At 40.6% G+C, this 22152-nt stretch overlaps 1 protein-coding gene across 1 annotated transcript in view; it reads left to right on the plus strand.

Moving 5' to 3' along the window:
• The first annotated feature begins 543 nt into the window (after nucleotides 1-543).
• ntm (neurotrimin) overlaps nucleotides 544-22152 on the plus strand; it is a 645049-nt gene continuing 623440 nt past the window's right edge. The window contains exon 1 of the mRNA XM_034684314.1: nucleotides 544-730. Within this exon, the coding sequence (XP_034540205.1) occupies nucleotides 670-730 (61 nt within the window). The 5' untranslated portion in view covers nucleotides 544-669. The remainder of the gene's footprint in view (nucleotides 731-22152) is intronic.

The following is a 22152-nucleotide window of genomic DNA, read 5'->3' on the forward strand; positions in this document are numbered from 1 at the left end:
CAATGAGAACATTTAATTGGCAGTGTCAAATGGAAGTAAATGGCATATAGCTAGATAACTAGTTAGCTAACTAGATAGATAGAAATTGACTATAAATATAAAGGTTAGGCCTAATATTCATTATTTAGATAAATAAAATAAGATAGAAAAGAGAAACCTGAATTAATCTGATTTTTCCTAACTGTTAACTGAAAACTATTGCACCCTGATATGGCACTACATGAATATCTTATGCTAATAAAAACAAAAATCGCACTGTAAACTGTAAAGTCTGATCATTTTGCGGACTGCAGCGCCTACTTGTGAAGCCACCTTACAGAGCGACTGGGTCAGATACTGTTTGGATCCCTTCAATTTAAAAGTGCTGTGAACAACAGAAGCATCCCTGGGCCCTCACGGGTCAAGTACTTCAAAAATAATCGGTAGTAGTTGTCTTTAAACGCTCTGGCTGTACCCCCCGCCCCGCCCCCCCGCTCCTCGGCTCCCCCACCAGCGCTGGTAATAGGCTCAAAACTGAAGCAGGCTCACTGAGGAGCGTGTCGGTGGATGCTATACAGTCACACAGGAGGATCGCGGACTTGAAGAAACGCACTTTTCGGGATTTTGTGAGACTCGGGCTTTTATTTCCAGGACGACATTGAACAGCGGTGGCCAATCCAATCGCTAGAGATGAAAAATCCCGTGTACTGGGCTATACTGGTCGGAGTGACTGTCCTGCTGATGGAGCAAGGTAAGTGATGGATTGTATCATTATAACAGGTCTTGTTATCGCTGTCTCCCTCATGTGTGGATGGACCTGTTTATTAGTAAAAGCCTTATTGTGATGTTGACGGTCTCTGCGTCTATTTGACATCAGGATGCCTGTCATGTAATCTGCAGCTTCAATTAAGCGATTAGTGAAGTGCACTCGAGCTTTTCTTGGTGCCAGTGGCTTGACTCTAAGTATGTTAGCACTTGCTTTGAATGTATTTTTACTCAGCTTACAGGCTGCAACCTTTTCTCTGAAAGTGTAATCCTGAAACTCAGTAGTAGCCTCTCGATGTGGTTGTGCACTTTTGTAAGAGATAAACTAATATGCTGGCTGTGGGCTGTAGCCTTAAATTAGACTTTGTTTGAATCCACCTGAAGTTAAATTAAGCACTGTGGCTTGTGCTGCCTGTGGATCATCCCGATGTACGTTAAATCCCAAACTAGAGGTCTGTGCTGCAAAGTTGATTAAGTATTAATTCTTAATCCACATTGACTGCGTGGACAGGTCATCCGAGTTAAGCCCATGTGCTCCGGGCAGTCTAGAGAGCTTTGCTGTTAAAAGGGAAGGCAGTGAAGCAGCTCAGTCTTTCTGACCTTGTTTCTAACTTATTCTTTATTTCCAACTTATTTTTATTATGTATCATTTTATTATGGCTTAATTTTATTTCTAATGGAGGCTATATTATGTTATTTTAAATGTTGACTTCTTTACCATGCTGCTGAGGTGAAGAGATGTGAAACTGTCTTTCATTGCTTCACAACAATGACAACATAGATCTATTCTATTCTAATGCACACCTGGCATTAAACATTCATCCTAATAAACTAGACTGATAAGCCCACTCAAAACATGTGGTGGGAGACTGTGCATGCATGGGAAATAAAAGCTACTTCTTGATAAATGCAAATAAGCCTATAGTAGTCTGCTTTACCTTTCTTGTTGTTATAGTCCACAATGAGATGGAAGGAAAGGTTAGAGCTGTGAAGTGCTCCCGAGGCATTTGCTCTCATCATTCCCTCCTTTGAAACAGTTTTGTTTAGCCAGCAGCCCTTTGGTCTTTCTATCTGTATTTGCATACTGTGTACATGGATGCTAAAGTCAAACTCGTATATGCCTACAGATTAAGATTCTCTCATAAAACAAAGATGATTATGTATGGTCAGAAGCTAACGTGGATATATGAGTTCTTATGTTGTATGTTTGTACAGTGTCTCCACACTGAAATAGTATTTCAGTTGTTGTTTGTGCAAATGCTGTGTGCTTTATGTATATCAATTCAAAGTTCAGTCATACGATCAGAATATTAATGATTTTGGTCTCTACTTATCCTTATAAACCCGCTGTGAGAAAGCTGGATCCAATAAAAACAAATTTAGAGGCAACAGCGACTCACACAACACTTCACAGTGTGCGCTGCAAGTGTAGACTATAAAAGTTTACATTCCTGTTCTATTAATTGTCCATGGGTGTGGCAGTAGCTTAAACGGGCACCGGGGTGAGGTGTCAGGCACTGCCAGTGTTAGTCTCGGCCTTCATGCAGGTGTTGGATGCAGCAACGTGGCGTGTATGTTTAGATTTCCGAGCATTCCCAGTCTCTGCAACTTTCTCAGTTTCTGATCTGTCACAGCAGTACACTTGGATTTCCAGCAACTCTCGCTTATGTTTTCTGCTTCTTTTGCTATTAATGCAGTTAGCATTCTTCTTTCTGTTGTTAAATATGGTCAGAAAACAGCTTTCATATGTGTTACAACCACTCTATTACAACCTTGTACCAGTAAGAATGGGAAATTGTATTTTTAAGATAAGATAATATGACCATTAACTTCTCAATTTTTAATAAATCAATGAATATTCAAGTATTCGAAAATCATGCCCAAATGCCATAAAGTAGCCTAAACTAAACATGTCAATTAAATAATTTACCTAATTTTAAAGGATCTAAAGGAAAATATATTCTCTACTACCCAACCAACCCAATTTGTCATATGCACTTTAATCTTTTGCTTTCTTTCACCTGTGATGTTATGGTGATTAAAAAAAAGCCCGTCCATTCCCAGTAATAAGACTCAGCTGACTCTGAGCTTGGCTTCTCATTATTAAACAAGATGCCAGTTACAACAAGTCCCTAAAAACATGTATCTAGTGAGCAAAGAACTAAATGTCCTGAATAAGTGACAGTGAGATGTTTTCTTCTGATGGTGAAAAACGACACAGAGAGCTACAGACTGGAACTTTTTCTGATGGTTCATTCACAAAAGTATCTTGGTTGATAACCGTATAGAAGGCAATTATATGAATATGCATCGCAATGGCCTGGCCCTAGCAAAGACTATATATTAACAGCTCTCTTGAATACTGTTTGAGGAGTACAAGGAAGGACTTACAATTATTAAGATGGAGATGACAATATAGGTTAAACTGTAAGGAACAAGCCTTTAGGGAATCAGGACCAATTTTTGGTCAAGGCTTTGTTCTGTTACTTTATTTATGTTTTATTTAATGTCACATGTACGGTTTCAAGGTCTCGACCAGGTTAGCTCTGCTAAGAAAGTTAGCATGGTAATTTAGCCATGCTAAAAGAGAGCCAATACCATGACACTGGAAACTGTGACATCACCCATCTGTTCCTGAGCGCTGTTTGAAGCCAATCATCAGCAGATACCATATTGGAAATGCTGAATACAGCCAATAGTCCAAGAGAGTGTGAGGTAAAGAGGTGGGCCTTTAGACTTTTCGATAACAGCTACAGGGTGCTCGCCTGTCAATCAAGTCCTTACAAGTTCTTATTCACGCAAAACTTGTAAGTTTAATCTCTTTGAAAATACAGAGTTATAAACCTCCCCTGTACAGTGTGTGCCGATAGAAAAATGATCTATTCAGACCCAAACTGTTTTTAAATCAGGCTGTAAACATCTTTATTTTTGCGGCAATGATTGTCTTTTTTGAATGGGTGTGTATGTGGTTTACGGTGTTCTGCAGCCAGCCTCAAGCTGATGCTTGAGGTTGTCGCTTGGTTTCTTCCTTTAATCCTGCTTGTTGTACACTCCTTCAGCTCTTTATGTTATTTGTGTTTTAGCAGCATTCAGGATGATGGATACAAATTAGTGATTACAGACCTGATGTGTCTTCAGCCAAATTTCAGATGATGGGTAAATGTTATCCTTTTGATCCTGAAGCTTCTTTAGTGAGCGTTTTACTTGTTTCAATCCACTGGCTCGGTGATTTTAAAATGGAAAGACCTCTGCAAGTAATTTGGCTCTGGGTTTAAACCTTGTGAACAATGAACAATTAAGTGTCAACCTAAGACTGCTTGTAAAATTCACAACTTGCAGTTTGCCTTGTATGATATTGTCACCGGGTCTATTTCATGCAGGAAGTAGTTGTTCCAGAAGTTCTTCTCATGCTCTGATGCAACTATAATCATAAAATGAAACAGCTTTGTGCACAACTTGGGCTTGCATACAAATGTAAAGTTGCAGAGGAGCAGTTGAGTGAGAGAGGGTGTAGAGACAGGGCAGATCACAGGATCAGGGAATAACAATCTAGAGAAATTGACAGAGACAGTAAGAGACAGCTGGGTTGAAGTCAGTCTACTGGCTGAGGCTGCAGTTGCTGTGGCAGTAAGCTCTGTTCATCTGGATGGCAGTCGACACCAAAAAGTTCTCTGTGCCTTGAGGAGATAAGCCGCAGGTCGGAAATTGTTTGATGGAGAGAGGTTGGGAGACTTTGCCAACAAGAAGTTAACATTATTTCTATTTCCTGTTCAAAATTCAATGTCAATTTATTTTGTGGAATCATTTATTTTCACAATCAACACAATCAACACCTGTACAGTGTATCTGGAGCTGAATTGTTTTTATAATCAGGAGGTTCCCTCCTCTACAAATAAACAGGACTGGTAATCAAAATGAAAAAAAAAAGTCGAAAAAAAGCAGAGACATGTTAAAAATTCAGGTTCTCTTCAATTCTGTTTGGTCAACTTAGGAATTCAGGACAGACTGCGAGCTGAGCTGCTAATGGTTTGTTTTCTAGGTAAGTCTTCTCAGAAGTATTTAACCTTAAACTGAGTTATCAACAGAAGTCTCTTCAAAACAAAAATTAAGTCGAGTAAAATACCCCCCCCCCCCAAAAAAAAGGGTTCTGTCTTAAAAACTAACCTACGTACAACTTTTTCTTGAAAGTTTTGGGGAGCTATGATCTAAGCCTCTGCATACTTTGGCTCACTCCTAATTTATGCAGGGAGCATTTGATAAACCTACATCAATCATAATTCTCTTACGAACTGGAAAAAAGGTTTGTTGTGTGAAGCGAGGCAGTTAAAAAAAAAAGTGTCTCTTGCTCTTCTGCAGCTGGTCTGACTGAAAAACTGAAAGAAAAAAATAGTTTCTGACAACAGGGAGAGTCTGAACTCCAACAGATTATCATCGTCCATGAGAACTAAATGAAAACACTTGAATGGTGAAGAGTAGGTGGGACACAGTCACGTGCTGACACCGTGGCTGTTTAACAAGAGGAAAAAAGTTAAATGCAAAAAATTCCGTATGCAAATGCCCTGAAAGAAGAAGCTCATGCTTTCTCTCTAACAAAGAAGAGAGCAGTGTTTTGGAGTATTAATCCAGCTTCAGATAAACAGTAGTAATGAGGCAGCCTCATTGTCTAAGCTGCCTCCCTCCCTCTCTCTCTGTATGTGGCTGGGAGAACACAGTGTGTGCTGTGTTGCCAGGATGCAGCTCTAACTCTTGTGGTTTTGTTGGCTGAGATTCTTGCAGGCCTGTGTGTCGTGCTCTTGTCCTTCCTCCATCAGCCCATGTCAGCAAAGATGAGAATTACAGGCAGTTGGAGGAGCAAGAGCTGTTATTGTATGACCCACTAGGAGTGTGGAGATAGATAGGGTGGTGCTGGCTGTTTTGTGAAAGTCATAAGGATCATTGTTGATGGTAGTGTGTTCTCTTCTTATCGTAGAGCTGCAGGTAACTCAGAGGGGATGTCAAGGATACAGAGGCAGAGCTTTTGTTGTAAAAAATGTCTTTGTCCGTCTTCTGATGCTCATAAAACCTGAAGGTAGAATATAAAAGCAAAGTGGGTAGATGCTCAACGATGGCAGGCAGATATTTTCACCTCTTTACAGTGGTGTGGGATCAAAATGTGGTAAAGAATGTAATGCAAATTGACTGAGAGGAACTGAAAAAGTCAGGTGGTTTCTTAGCTAGGAAGCAGTCACTTGCAGTATCTCCCACTTTAAGATGTCTTGACATAAAGTTGAACATTCAGCATGGGATTCGTCTTGATTTACTTATTTTAGATGATTGATATGAATGTATACAATTTATAATTCTGGTACAAATATAGTGGCCCTGAAGGGCAAAACATAACAAAAAAAGAAGCACGACCACATGATTATATCAATCCTTTCTTCCATTCCCTCCAACTCAGTTTAAAATGTGTGCAGGGACTCAGCTGAGTAATAGTTATAGAAACAGGGAATGATGTCGAGCTGTCAGGTTCTGTCCAATCAGAAACAAGAGGTTTTGTCCCGACGTTTTCAGTTTTAAGACATGATGTTGTTTTTTGGGAAATGTGTTTTCTGTAATGTTGTCCTGTTTCTTGTAGTTGTGTTTTGCCCTCAGGGCCACCATACAAATGTGTCCACTAGCCACTACTTTACAAAACAGTTTCCAACAGGAGTCACTTCACTGTGATCTTGTGATTATTGTATGATCTCAAGACTCCAACCCACCAATCTCCAACAAAGATGACCCATTACACAGGGAGAGAGAACAATGTGATAAATACAAAAGTCAAAAGGCTATGTTTTATTTTTGTCTCTGGAGCCTGTTATTTGTGGAAAAATCCTGCCCTTTCTGTCCGAGATAATATATCTGTGTATGAAATCCGTTCATTGGGAAAAAAATACTGGAGCAAGCAGCCCTACCATTAAAGAGTGATCACCAGGGGCTTTTTTTGTTTTCTTCCTGTTGTTGATAGTTTTTATCAGATTGTTGGTAACACAAAAGGAATCAGACGCACTGTGAGATGATGAGTGTCTCTAATTCAAACTGGTCAAAATGGAGCTCCACATGTATGAAATGTCCAAATTGTCTATTAAACAACAAGAGGTTCTGTTTGTTATCTGAAAAGCAGATTGCAAAACTCCATGCTTTGTAGTACCAGATGGCTTAGTGAACTGTAACTTGTTTGTAATGCAGATAAAACTGAACTCATGTTCTTTACATCTCAAGAGCAGTGAAAACTTAATCGTTTGGGAGAATTGTCACAACAGACGGTCTTGAAATTGGGGTTGGTGTCTACTTTTAAATACTGTGGGTTTTTTCTTGATGATGGTTTATCTTTTAAGGAGCATATTCAGTATATTTACTGAGATTTTACAATAAAAAAAATCCCAAATTGAAAATTTGAGTACACATCGGCTCATTCATTATCTGTATCTATAAAGCAATATTGAAAAAATTCCAGACTACCTTTAGTCACTTTTAATCCTTCATTTTTAGACATTTTACAATTTATTGTTCCCAAAGTCTGAAGAAATATACAAACCATGATTATTTCAATAAATGAAAGAAAAATGTATCAGCAACACTTCAGAGTATATACTAATATCAAATAAACCTTAGCACTGGTGACTAAACTGTTGCAAAGAGTTGTAACCCCTTCATCACAAATCTTGTCTATGCACAGAGACTTTCCTCCACCTTCTCCTCATTCATCTCACCCTTCATCCCTAAAGTGAACTGAGTTTCTGCAGGACAGGGACTCCGAGAAGGAACTGGGTGGAGGGGAGATCTCTGAACTTGTATCTTACAAAAATGTATTAGAAATATTTGTAGACATGATTTGTTAAGTTCTATATAAATGCATATGTGAGCTCAACTGTGTTTTGTACCTGAGTGCGACAAGACAAGACAAGACGTTACTACAGCTGAGGAAGGGCTGTTTTTACGAACAGGAGACTGCAGCACATCGGAAAACAGCATTCCCTCAATTCACACTGTGTTGAGGTAAATGTCACAATGGACATGATTCCTCCATTCCTGTGTCGGTATGCTTTATACTGAGGTTAGGCCTAACTTTAGATCGTTTGTTGAGGTCCGTCATAATCCACTCTTTTGGACTTTGTTGACGTGCTGCTTCACATGTGATGTAATGTGAGGTAAAACTTTCTGTGGACTGCTAAAATCTTACTGAGGTGTAATCTTAAAAGATTTATAAACTGAAATGCACGTTGCTTAACGAATCAACAAGTCTGATACATTTTGGAACCAATTCCCAAGACTAGTGTTGATACCAGATAGTATTTCAATTAACAACAACAACAAACCATCATAATAAGCTGAGCCAGGCCTGGAGTCAACAGGTCAGAAGTTTTTCAGAGGCCAATAAAGACAACACGGAGGAGGATTGGCTTATCGTGGAGGTGGAAAACTGTTGATTCAGTAATGACTACAAGAAATCCTCGTCTCACGACTCCAGCTGTCTGGCAGTCCTGTTCCAAGCTGTATTCTAAAAAAGGCAGCCGGTGGGTGTTGACGGAGATGGGAGTAGACAGTGGTAGAGGGAAACACAGAGATGTCTTACAAGAAACCGTGAAAAAGTGTTATCTGAAATTATGTCAAACAGTGTCGAATAAATCCACCATGGCCAAAGATTGAAATCGAGTTTTTTGCTTAATTTTGTGTCTGCAATGGAAGTGTGCTGAATAAAGTAATGTTTTTTTTTAACTCTGGCATCATCTAGTAGTATCTTGCCAAACTCTCGGTAAACCCACTGCGTGGTAATGGACCTGCAGGCTTGATGGTGGAGAGGGATTTTGACAGGGGTCTGTCTTGTCTGTCTGTCTGTCTGTCTGTCTGTCTGTCGCTCTCTATCTATCTATCTATCTATCTATCTATCTATCTATCTATCTATCTATCTATCTATCTATCTATCTATCTATCTATCTAAGCACCCACATATTGATGGTTGGAGATTTTCTGCACAAAGTGTCTAACACTAAGCTGACATGAGCAAATTCTCTCAACATGTGACTTATGTATAAATAAGTGTGTTAAGCAGCATACAGAGGGCATCTTGGAGGATAATCACAGAAAAACTACACTGAATGACAGTTCTTCTCTTCCATGTGTCTAACAACACATGATAAAATAAACTAGGTTGTGGTGTTGAAGAGTTGTAATATTGTCCACTGTACACCAGAGGCAGTGCAGGCTTGTATTTGACTGCAGTCCACAGCTGATGCTTCCCCTGAAGGACTTTGTGACTGCCTTTGAGCTGAACAAGGAAACATGGCTTCTCATGTGGTGACGCGGTAGTGCTTTTGAGCCTTTTATGTTCCCTAAAACAAATAGAGTCAAATAAGGATTGAAAGCAAGGAGGAGATAGCATGAGTGTCTAACAATCAGAAAAGTGATCTTTTTAAGACTTGATTGTTTGTATTTTCCTTCCTAGAGTGGCACTGCCATTGGAATTTTGAATGCCACCCTTCTGATTACCTGAGTTTTCCGTTGTAGTCACAGTCCTGATGATTTATATTTGGGTTAGAGGTGAAATCGGTCCTCTATATGCAAAGAACGCTCCTTTATTATTTAGTTGACCTTAAATGGAACCTTATTTATAAAATGAACTTCATGCTGCATTGAAGGAGATTTAAAATATGAAAACTGAGACCATAAAAATCACAGAAATGTTAAATGTCTATCTATCTATCTATCTATCTATCTATCTATCTATCTATCTATCTATCCTATCTATCTATCTATCTATACTATCTATCTATCTATCTATCTATGCATATTGTGGAGTGGGGTAGAAGATATTGGGAATAGGAGCATGTGCAGCAATGTCAGGTAGGTTGGCTTAAAGAATTGGACAGAAATAAGTGGCTAACAAATGTGTTCCAAGCATTATGTCCAATTGATTTGTCATCTATCTGGGGTTCGGAAATGAGAGCACACAGACCCAGGATCCAGCAAGAGGCAGCCCCCGTTGGTGCTAATATGTTACCTGCACTCTTCAGCAATAGAAAAGAGAGAAGCAAAGCAGCCTGAGAAAAGAAAGGAGTGTATGGAATGCAAAGTTTCACTCTAACAGAGTAATGAAGACTTGCTGCAGAACATTAAACTTTAAAATATGCTGCTTATCCAGTGACTACCTTGACATACAAAGAAACAAAGACATTTTTCTGACAGTGAAGCCAAGCAGGTAATGGTAATGAACGTTGTGATGAAGAGCTGCAGTGGTTAATAGACAAGAGATCTGTAATAGTGAAGGTAGCTTCTCAGGTATGACAGGCAGTGGCGTTCTGTGGAGGGGCCAACAGGGGCCAGGGCCCCTGTAAAACTGAACCTGGACCCCCCGTGGACCCCCCTCCCACCAAACAAATATTCTAAAATAAACAAAGCTTCGGTATCGGGCTGATGTTTCCAGGCGGAACACATGCGTGTGGCACTTGGTTCCAGTCCCTTAGGGCCTGATCTACTAAGATCCCAAATAACGAGCGCTAATTTGCGTGTGCAAATAATAATTTTGCACGTGCTATTTCTGGGCGTGTTGCGGGTGATGTACTAAGACTGCGTGCGCAAATGATAACGAGTGCAAAAGTGGTGCGGACCGCCCTATTTTCATGAGGATTTTGCGTGTGCTATCGGCTGTCACCATGTAGAGTTTGAGAGAGCAGAGTGGTCTTAAGCGATAAATAAAGTTTGAAGACATGGAGTTGGAGGTTTTAGTGGGGAGGGAAATAAACACATCGGTGAACTCCAGCAGAGACATCTCAGCGTTAGAAACGCGATTTGGGAGGCCATCTGTGAAAAGGTGAATGATGTGAGAAAAAACAGAAGATCTGCCGATGAAATAAACGCATCTACTCTACTCCAAAACGCAATCAGTGTTTGATGGAGTTTAGAGAGCGATTTGATGAGGCTTAGTCTGCCACTCTTGCTCTAGAAAAGTTAGGCGTCACTTGGATGAAGACAGTCGCCCCACTGTCCACAGGGAGCAAACTTTCGGGGTGAACGTTTTTTAATGCCTGATATCATCATCCAGCAACTGTCCCAAAGATTCACCAGCTTAAATGGAACTGGGAACATGTTGAGTCAATTCGCCCCAACACACTGCTGCAAGCACGAGATGAGGAGTTACGCAGAGCTGCCTGGCGCAGCTCAGTGAGCGCTCATTCACGTTAAAACTAACTAAAAACCCCTTGATGAGCACGATGGGACAGAATAGACTGAGTGGACATGTCATGTTGTTATTTATTGAGAATGACAGATCAAAGAAAATTGACATACAGTGCATCGTTGACAAGTCCGCGGAGCTTAAGGCTCGTCCAAACAGTGGTGAGTAGGCTGAGTACTTCATATTGATTTTTTGTTTGTATGTGAACATGTGGGCCGCTGTGCCAATTTGACTAAACTGTATAGCTGTTGATACAGTGACCTACTGTGCTCTTATTATATGAAACAGTTAAAGTGGGTGTCAGAATGATGCGGTCGCTATCCGTGGTGCTGAACTGCTTTGAATTTGTGTTGTTTTATTATTATTATTATTATTATTTTGTTATCTTGGTTTGATTGACTAAAACATTTAGTAATGCTTGTAAGCCCAGCTTTTGCGGGCATGTTGTAAAGCGATGTTATGATGAGCTTTACAGTGACCGCAGCCATGTGTGCATAACGCTGTGCCAGTTTGCACCTGCCTTTCAAACGTGCTAAATATAGACACAAATACAGCGCACTATCTGCTTCAGGTTTGATAGATCACATTGCGTGTGTTAAATGATTACATTTGCATCTCCTCCTCCCAGTATTTTGCGCGTTCTGATGATCTACATGTATTCTGCATATTCATGAAGGCAAACACGCTAAATGATTTGCGAGTGCTATTTTGCTCATTTGACAGACGCAATCCTCGGTGCTCCCGGTTAGTAGGTCAGCTTTGCGCGCGCTATCAAGTTTGCACGTGTTTTTATACACGCAAACCTTTAGTAGATCGGGCCCTTAGAGCGCTAAGGAACTCATGTTGAGTATAAACAGCCAAACAGCTGTTGTCGGTCTGCATTTTGATATAGTACACAGTAGTCTATATGTCTAGTATATAGGGCTGCACTGATTTGTTCTCAGCCGGTCCTCACCCATCTCAGTCTCTTTTGTCAGAGTTGAATGTTCCCCTCTGTCCCCCCACTGAAGTGCTAGGACAGTAATAAAGGGTACATGGGAATGTGTAATACGCTCTTAAATGATGTGAAGTCAAGAATTAGCTGATGATCTGTTTTTCTGACTAAAAGAAGATGTGTTCAGTAGGGGAGACATCCAATAGAAAAACACCTAAAGGAGTTAAGAAAACAGGAGCCAGACAACTAAGCTGGAAACTGATGAACTCGATCAGAAGTCATCATCAATAAAATGTACATGATTTATAAAGAGATGTTTGATAGTGAACTTAAATTAAATACTAAATGTGATGAAAAAGCAGAATGTGCTGGTTGAGAACACATTTCTGTAAAAGGGTCGATAAAGCTGGAAAGCTATTGGCACAACAGTTAAAACAACAGACCACCGATATTATAATTTTGGCAATAAAAGAGAAGGAAGTGTTAGCTTCATCATCTGAGGACATAAATGAAGTCTCAACAGTTTTATGAAGACTTATAATGTTGTTCATCACATAAATGTTTTATTAGTTCAATAGCCTGGATTACAAAGTCTCCCCACACCCACTATTGAAATGTGTACAAACAGATGACCTTTTCCTGCTGCCAGCTAAAGACCCAACACAGTCAATAGTAATTTGGTGGAGCTGGAGGAAAAATAAAGCTTCTTTTGTTAGTCTTAGCAGGCTTTATCGGTCCGATTCCAATCACAGTCACTGAACATGAGCAGACATCCCTCGCCAAGTCCACTGCCTTCATCAAACATATCATTCTGCTGCTTTCCTTGTGGTGAAAGGACATTTTCAATTGTTGGCCTAAAATGATCAGTCCATAATTACACATCTGTTCTTATTGTAGTGTGACCAACTTTTTAATTGCAACCATAAGGCTGCAGAATTTACATCCAGAATGAGATTTAGGTAAACATTCATCTGTCACTTTAGTGTTTGAGATACAGTTTAGTTTTTGTTTTGTCTTTTTGGTATTCAGACAAACCCCTCACTGCTTTTGAGACTCCACAAGTAATTTGACAAATTCAGTTAGTATCTCTTCAGAGTATCACCAGGGAGTGAACCTCTCTACCAGGGAGTTCCCCTCTCTACTCTGACCTTTGACCTCCTGTGGCCTCAGACACAGCCAAAGCTTTCCCTTTGCTACAGCCGCTGAATTAGCACACAGCGACCTTGTCTCCAATGAATAGTTGGGGACCATCTGTCATCAGTACATGGCGAGAATAATAAAGTTATGTACATAAGTAGCATTCATTTGATTTGATTTGGGACAGAGTAGATATTTTTTAAGAATCAGTTATGTATTATGAAACAGCAGAAGGGCATTTTTTTCCACATGAAGTATCCTTTTGAAAGCTGTTTTTGAAGTCTGAAGTTTGCAACAAGTCTTTTCATACTTGCCAGTGAATATTTCTTTAAGGAAAATTTTGACGATACATTTTTGTTAACAATTATTTTTTCAATGCTGAAGGAAGACGATGACCAATTAAAATATATTACTGATAATAAAAACTCAGCTGAAAATATTTTTTGTTTTCATTAAAGAGACAATGACGAGACTAAGATGTCCATTGGTTGACATCAAAATCAATATTTTGATTGTGCGTCTGACCTGTCAAAATACAAGTAATGCATTCCTGTGACAGGTGGGGTAGCACAGTGTTAACTTGGTCACTTGCCTCCAGGAAATGTGCTGTGTGTGCAAGTTTAGTTGCCAGCTGTCTCATTTTCATTGATTTTTCCCCCCAAAGCCACAACTAGCTACTGGATGATGTCCAGCTACCATTAATAACTTTGTGTAAAAAACCTTGATTTGTCCTAGTTTGCGGATATGTGAGAGAGCATATTTAGAAAGGTGTTTCATAGTTTTGATATACTCTTAATCACCAAAGATGATTGATGTACCTGTTACTGCAGGTACATTAAGATACCATTGTAAGAATGTAACAGAGAGCACTTTAATTAAAGTCAATAAATGAAATATAGCCATATGTAGATACAGAAAGAGTGTTATTTTTCTTGACCTTGGAGTAACTTTCATCTGTGTGCAATGCTTTTCCGTACTCTATTAGATCAGCAGGGACAGTTCAGCAGCTTACATGGTAAATGGACTTGCAAAGGCTGCCATAGTAATGGACCATCAGTTGATGGAGAGACACACTGACTTACATGTTGTTGTTGACTTAATCTAGAGTAAAACTATGAAGGGCATAAAAGAGTGATACACAACTATTAGTAATCTCTGCATGTTCCTTGATAAATGGGCAAGTACACTACCAATACCATTCATTATAATTGCAAAAGGCAATATAATCTCACAATTTTACCAAATCATGCCGCACTACCGACAGATTGAGTGTGTGACGTCTTATTTCCTGTGCACCTCTAACTTTCTAAGTGCTTCATTCAGAACAGCTAACATGGGAGGGTTATGTTGGGAGGATGAAAGGACCATGGTCAATGAAAATGAAAATAGATAACAGTGGAAATGATATTAAGGTGCAGACAGTATTCGAGATAAGTAAATGATTAAGTAAACGGTTAACGTGCAAAAAGCAACTGAGGTAGAGTCCTTGTATGTAGTGTGTGTGTGTGTGTGTGTGTGTGTGTGTGTGTGTGTGTGTGTGTGTGTGTGTGTGTGTGTGTGTTACAGTCCAGGGGGCAGAGGGGGGAGGTAGTGAGTGGAGTTCAGCATCCTGACAGCCTGGTGGAAAAAGCTGTTCAACAGTCTGGTGGAGTGGCCCGGAGGCTCCGGTACCTTTTCCCTGAAGGCAGGAGACTGAAGAGGGAGTGGTAGGGGTGTGAGGTGTCACCAGCGATGCTGATGGCTCTGCTGGTGAGGCGGGTTTGGAAAATGTCTGTGAGGGGGGGCAGAGGAGCACCGATGATCCTGCTGGCTGTGTTCACTATGCGCTGCAGAGTCTTTTGGTAGGAGGCAGTGCAGCCACCAAACCACACAGCGACGCAGCCAGTGAGGACACTCTCGATAGTACCTCTGTAAAAGGAGAACATGATGGGGGGTGGGACTTGTGCTTTCTTCAGTTTGCGGAGGAAGTAGAGCTGTTTTTGAGCCTTCTTGGCCAGCAATGCAGTATTGTTTGTCCAGGAGAGGTCATCAGAGATGTGCAGTCCCAGGAACTTGGTACTGCTCACCCTCTCCACAGCAGCGCTGTTGATGGTCAGTGGGAGGTGCTGCTGTTGGCCTTTCCTGAAGTCCACGACAATCTCTTTGGTTTTCACCACGTTGAGGAAGAGGTTGTTGTCGCTGCACCACTGGACCAGTTGGCTTGTTTCTTTTCTGTAGTTGGCCTCATCGTTGTTGGTAATGACCACTGTAGTGTCGTCCGCAAATTTGATGATGTGGTTGGTGCTGTAGGTGGGCACACAGTTGTGGGTCAGTAGGGTAAAGAGCAGCGGGCTGAGCACACATCCTTGAGGGGCCCCTGTGCTCAGTGAGATGGTTTTGGAGGAGTTGCTGCCGACTCTCACAGTTTGTGGCCTCCCTGTGAGAAAGTCCAGCACCCGGTTGCACAGGGAGGTGTTGAGTCCCAAGTGGCCGAGTTTCTGGATCAGCTGTTGGGGGATGATTGTGTTAAATTCTGAACTAAAATCTAGGAACAGCATTCTCACGTAGGAGTTCTTAGAGTCCAGATGGGTGAGGGCTGGATGAAGAGCAGCGGAAATGGCGTCCTCGACGGATCTGTTTGACCTAAATGCAAACTGAAACAGGTCATGGGAGAGAGGGAGGATGGATTTGATGTTGTGCATGACCAGCCGCTCAAAGCACTTCATGATGATGGAGGTTAGTGCTACGGGCCGATAGTCATTGTGGCTGGATGGGTGGGGGTTCTTTGGGACCGGAATTATGGTAGCTGCTTTGAAGCACGTGGGGACAACAGCTTGGCTGAGGGAGGTGTTAAAGATGTTGGTGAGGACATCCGTGAGCTCCTCGGCACAGTCCCTCAGAACGCGGCCAGGTATGTTGTCTGGTCCAGCTGCCTTGCATGGGTTAATCCTCGAGAGGGTCTTCCTCACGCTGGCTGGAGCCAGATACACGACTTGTTCACCAGGGGGAGGTGTGGCTTTCTTTGTCATTGTGTTGTTGTGTGTGTCAAAGCGGCCAAATAAGTTGTTGAGGCTGTTTAGCAGTGCTGTGTCGCTTTCACAGGTCTGTGGTGCTGGTTTGTAGTCTGTGAGGTTGGGACGCCGTGCCAGAGAGACTGTGTATCCCTGGTGTCGCTGAAGTGGCCAGATAGTTTCTTGCTATACTGCCTTTTTGCTTCTCTGATGCAACGGGACAGGTTAGCTCTGGCTGTTGCTAGCTCCTCAGGGTCACCAGCCCTAAAGGCTGCATCCCGAGCCCTCAGGAGTCTGTGAACCTCTGCTGTCAGCTATGGCTTCTGGTTAGCACAACATATCTGATTGACCTCTAGTCAAAATAACCCAATTCTGTTACTGACTGCACCCCCTGCCCCATCCCCCAAGATCCCCATCTTTTATAATGGCAGACTCAATGCTTGAGGGGTTTCATTAAGTCCGATTTTGGACTTAATAAAACCAGTGTGAGCCTCTGGTCTGTTTTACCTTCCCCTGCTGACAATGAATAAATTCCAGAGAGCATGCATTTTATTTATGAGACTAAAAGGTTCAAAGTTGTACTTTGTCAAAGTTAATGACAAGATTCCTCTGCATTTCTTCGCATCACTGCACTGTATCTATTAACTCCCCCCCGCCAGCATTTATTAATCCTAGCTCGAGATATGTAACTTGACTTTAAATTTTTACTTTTACACAAGAGTAAATGACAAAAGGAAAGTTATAAATAGTACTTACATTTGAATTTTTCTCCTGCAACCAACGTGCGGGATTGATCTTTAAAAAAATCAGTTTGGGTTTTCAAACTAACAACAATATCAGATTGGGTCAGTGAGTCACATGGTATTCGTAGTACAAATCAAGAGAGGATGTTCAATCATGTATGCTTCTGTTCCTACTGTGTACTTCAATGAAAATACCAGATTAGAAGTCCAAAGTCCATTAGTGATGCAAACCAAAGGGAGCTATTATACTCCAAGAACATATACATATATAAACACGTATGTACATTGATTACATGTTGAGGAGACACTGTTTCAAGATGAATTTTCCATTTCCCCCAATAATGAGTACATTTGTCCAGACGGTGATTCAGGGATGAAGTTCACTTACACTTACAATCCATTCCCTCTCTATTATTTCAATGTGATACTTGTCACAAGCATTCATTGTGGTTGAGATATTCCCAAGATGTTAAAACCCACTTGCTCCAATATTGTCAAACATCTTTGCTTACCTGTCTGAAGTTGTTTGATTTTCAGAGTGATGAAAAATCGAATCATATCTTTCCACATAAATTCCCTCCAATGACGAGAACTGAAAGGATTCATTTGAGTTTTACAATTTCTTGTCAGTCTTCAGGAATGTTTAATTTGGCTTCTTTTTCCCATTTAGATTTGATATAAAGTGTGGAAATCCCATTGTGTGACTATAACATGATTAGACTAGTAATCAAAAGGCTTGGATTTATATACTACCTGTAGATGAAGCTGTTAATTATGTCTGTGTTGCATTCTTCTGTTGTTTTGATATTACTATTTAAGCAGGCTCTAGCCTGTAGGTATCTCAAATCTTTCTTTTTAAGTTATAGTTTTCTGTAAGCTTTTGAAAGATATTTTATCCCCCTTTATAACACAGAATGCTGTAATGCAGAGAAAAAATGTATATATCGCCCACCCATCTGGGCAGTTTTCAAGTCATTATTATGCACACTCACAATATACATTTAATTAGATTATCTGATTTGACATTCACCCAAGCAAAATCTTTGAGGATATTTTCATCTGACATTGTATTTTTTCTTTCTGCAGTGAGTATAGATTTCTGTCCAAGTAATTTCTGGAGGGGTGTATCAAATAGGCTTTATCTAATTTTTTCGATTTAGCATTGCAATGTGGGTTGCACTGATAAATCAAATATCGAAGTTGTGCTGATTTGTAATAGTTCTCAATTTTTGGCAGAGATAATCCCATTTTTTCTTTAGGGTATTTTATCTTACCCAAGGTAATATGTAAGATATCTACTGAATTGAATCATAAAGTTGTATAAAACTATTATCAGACACTACGGAAACGTGCTAAGTTCTAAGTTTTTATGAACAGACAGTATCAGATAGTGTTGCCTAGCTCTGCCTCTGATTGGTTCAGCTTGAGAGAAGGATAACTCTCAGTCATTTAGTCATCCTAATCATCTGTGTGATGACTCTGCTTGTGTCTTTTTACTGCTTCTCTTTTTTGTGATGTTGCCTTGACAGTGCCTAAAGAAGACATGTGAAATCCAACTGATGCTTGATCAATAATGTGCAGATCTTTTTTTTACTTTTTATTCCTGCCTTCAGTTTGATTTCGATCCAGCAGTTGTAAATATATTTTTTCGGATATGTGTTACCTTCCCCTCGATTTGTCTTTGGCAACCACTTTTTTCCAGCGCTTTGTTTAGGACTAGGAGATTTGTTATAGGCCTGTTGTTGGCAAGTACTTCTGGATCTAAGGTGTTTTTTAAGCCAGAGTCTGATTACGTAGTTTTTTAGGCTGATGGATCGTGCCCTGCCGAAAGGGAGTGAATAATGACTGAGTTGATAGTGGACTCCTGGCAGAGAGGCTTGAAGTGACTGGGGATGTGTGAAGAGGGTCCAGGGCACATGAGGTGGGTTTCATGTTAAAAATGTTTCCCCAACTTCATGCTGTGTGATTTCAGTGAAGTGGCAGAAAGATGGTCTCTATTTTTGCTCTGGAAGAGGCAGTAAAATGATTGTGCTGCTCATCTGTAGCATTTGTGTGTGGAGGAGTTTGGGGTTTCAGGGATGCTGAATGATGAAGAAGAGCTGCTTTGAGCTGTCTATTGATGATTGTGGAGTAAAACTGCAATATAGCATCTCTGAGGGACTTAGATTAAGCCTTATGATGTTCACAGTAGGTCAGTCCATGGATAGTGAGTCCTGTAGCTTTGACAGTTGTGTTGGCTCCTAGTGGATGTGGATGTGGGAGAAGATCAATGACATGTCTAAGTTGGTCAGGCCAGCCGAAGTAGCACAATAGCCACTGGCTGTTGCCAGCTAACAGCTAGACTCTGACGGAGTTCTGATTTGATCTCTCTTACTCTCATTGACCTTCTTGATCTAATCTTCCAGCTCATAGACAGTTTAGAGTACTTTGAGCCTCTGGATAACACTAGGCCTAAGTGATATTAGTGAAATGGGATTACTGGTGTTTGGGAACTGGCCCTGCATGCCCTCATCCACAACCAGCCGTCAGTCAGTCCCTGCAGGGAGGAGGCCTAAAACACCCCGCACTATGGCCGACAAGGTCAGACGGCATGCAAAAGCCTGAATGATCTTCATCAGGAGAAAAGAGCTGCAAATGAAGAAACGGTGCATCTTTAAAAACACATGCAAAGGTCCAAAGAAAACATGCTGGAAAAAAGCTGAAAAAGCGGCATTGACACCAAGCACGCTGCACTTACACAAACAATGCAAAGCAAAAAAACACAAATTCATGAAACGTGCAAAAGAAAAACGCACTTCAAATTAGGCTTGGAAACAAAAGTGCTCCTGGCCTTTGGGGTAGTTAGGTGACACAGTTTTGTTGTTGACTGTAGAGAGAAGAAGAAGAAGAATAAATCATCATTGAATTTCTGTGTAATTGATCCGTAACAAGAGATCAGAGTGTGTCTGTCAAACACATTTAAACATGAAAAAAAAAATCTTCACAGCTTTCACTGTTTTATTTTTGGTCAGCTACAGATTTTAGTTAACTGCTATTAGCCACCCGGTATCAGGCTGAGTACAGGGGTGTGTTGGTTTTACGTGGTTTAAGCTGCTGTGAAGGCCCGGTACTGGACTGTTGTTGGGGCTGTTCTTAAAGAACCATTAGTTTTGCAGGCAGGTGGAGGAGTTCACTTCTGTTGATGATTGATATAGTATACTCTGCCTTTGTCTTTAACCTCTAGTCATGTCACCAACGTTAGAAGCCCTTGTAGCTTTGTACATATACCTTACTGGTACCTCAGGTTTGGAAGTCATATGGACTGTCTTCATATCAAATGTAGATGTGGATCACAGAATGGAAGATTGTGACTAATGATAAGCAGACATCAGACCATGAGAGCTTTGAGCTGCTGGTCATGAGCATAAAGTTTAGCAAGTACCAGTGTTTGCAGAGCACTGTTATAGCAGATAATACTGAAACACCCTGTCCATAAGAATTGAAATATTTCAGAAAAAAGTATAGAGCTTAGAAAGCTTTCTACAGATTTTCAAGAGAACATCCAAAGAGCTGCTCCCTAACTGTCACTACCAAGTGATTTTCTAGGCAGTGAAAAACTCATGTCCCTGGAGATCTCAAACTCATACAGTATCTTTGATTTATTGTTTGGAAATGCTGAATCTAAAACAGTGAGACAAAGTCTCTGAACCAGGAATGTTGACAGATCTTTCCCAGAACACAGTGAGAGGATCACAAATAGTGAGACACCCAGTTCCAGCCACAGTTTGATTTTAAAGTTGAACACAGTTCAAGTTTATTGTATCACAATAGACAAATTGTCAAAAAGCTGATGTAGCACTCACTGACACAAACTTTGGCTACAGTCAGCATTCAGATCAGTCAGCTGCAGGTAAAATGTTGAGGAGTAGAGCAGGGATGAGAAGTTTTGAAGGCTGGCAGTGTGTCTGTAGATTAGTCTGCCGTGGGTTAGCACCACACCGTCAGAGGATTTTCTCCACTGCCAAAACTGGAATTACACACATGATGGGTGAGCTACTGAGGACAGCTGGAAAGAGAGAGAGAGAGTGACAGGGAGATAAGAACCTGTAGCAAAACACAAACAACACAACAACAACACAAACAGAGTCCAGGAGGCCACCTGTCAATCGATGATGAGTCATGAATAAGAAAAGCTTATATGTCACATAGCTCATATTAACTGACAGTTCTGTGTGTGTGTATGTGTGTGTGTGTGTTTTACACAAGCCTGCGTGTGTGTGTGTGTGTGTGTGTGTGTGTGTGTGTGTGTGTGTGTGTGTGTGCGTGTGTGTGTGTGTGTTTTCCTTGAGTGTTGAGAGTGGTTACATCATTATCAACTTTTCAAAGATGAAGAAATACCTTGCGCGGGCAGCGAAGAAAATAACAGCAATAGACTAGCTCTGGATACAAAATGATATACATATAGTTATTTGAATAGTATGAACACAGGAGTGCTGTTGTTCTGGTTTTCTGCACGGCTGTAATTTGGTCATGGGCACAAGGCAACGGGCAATGTGGTAGAAAGAGGATCGAATCGTGTTAGGAAACTTTGCTCAGATGTTCCTCTTATTTTATAAATCATTCAGACCCTTATGAAAAAAAACACAGTGTGCTATAAAGTATTAAATAGTTTTTTGTCTTGATTATCCATGAACCTCTGTAACCTTCACCCTTCAAGCTTTCATGTTCCCACCATGTTCAGTTAGCTTGATTCAGCTGCAGTATGTCCTTGAAAATCACATTCATAGCACTGATAATATTTAAGATTCACTGCTGATTCATAATGTGCTTTTAATATTTGTCCAAAGTACACTTCACTGTATTTTATTATTCATTGCACATTTTTTCGTGATTTACTTGCTCCATTGTCTGAGGAAATGTGTTCATCTTGACCAGAAAGAAAAAATGATGGCAGGTGATTACACTGTGTCATGTGACCACACCGAGAATTGAAATTGCATCCATGTGGAGCCAATAACAGTAATGTGTCATTATGAGGAACAGCCCTCCAGGTGTCTGCTACATTTATTGTAGAAGAGGAAGCAGGGAGGAGAAACACCACTTCCCTTCTCGAGCCAACACCATCAGTCTTCGTTAACAGAGTTTATTAAACAGATTGAACAATCCATCATCACATCGCTATTCTGGCCTCTAAAGGAAATACACATGTGCCTCTTTTCATTTTTTATTCACTGGGTATGTGGGTTAGTTTTGATCTCTATGGACTAGTTCCACAGTAATACATTTATATATATTTTTTAAAGTAAAGACCAAACTTGGACAAAATGTGATAAATTATTTTTTTAATTTGCTCTCTGCTGTAGTATTCATTTTAGATTTCTCAGTGTGTTTTGTATTGGAATCAATCATTCCTTACTCTACAGTGTG

The sequence above is a fragment of the Notolabrus celidotus genome, chromosome 5, assembly GCF_009762535.1.
Source record: "Notolabrus celidotus isolate fNotCel1 chromosome 5, fNotCel1.pri, whole genome shotgun sequence".
NCBI classification, from domain to species: Eukaryota; Metazoa; Chordata; class Actinopteri; order Labriformes; family Labridae; genus Notolabrus; species Notolabrus celidotus.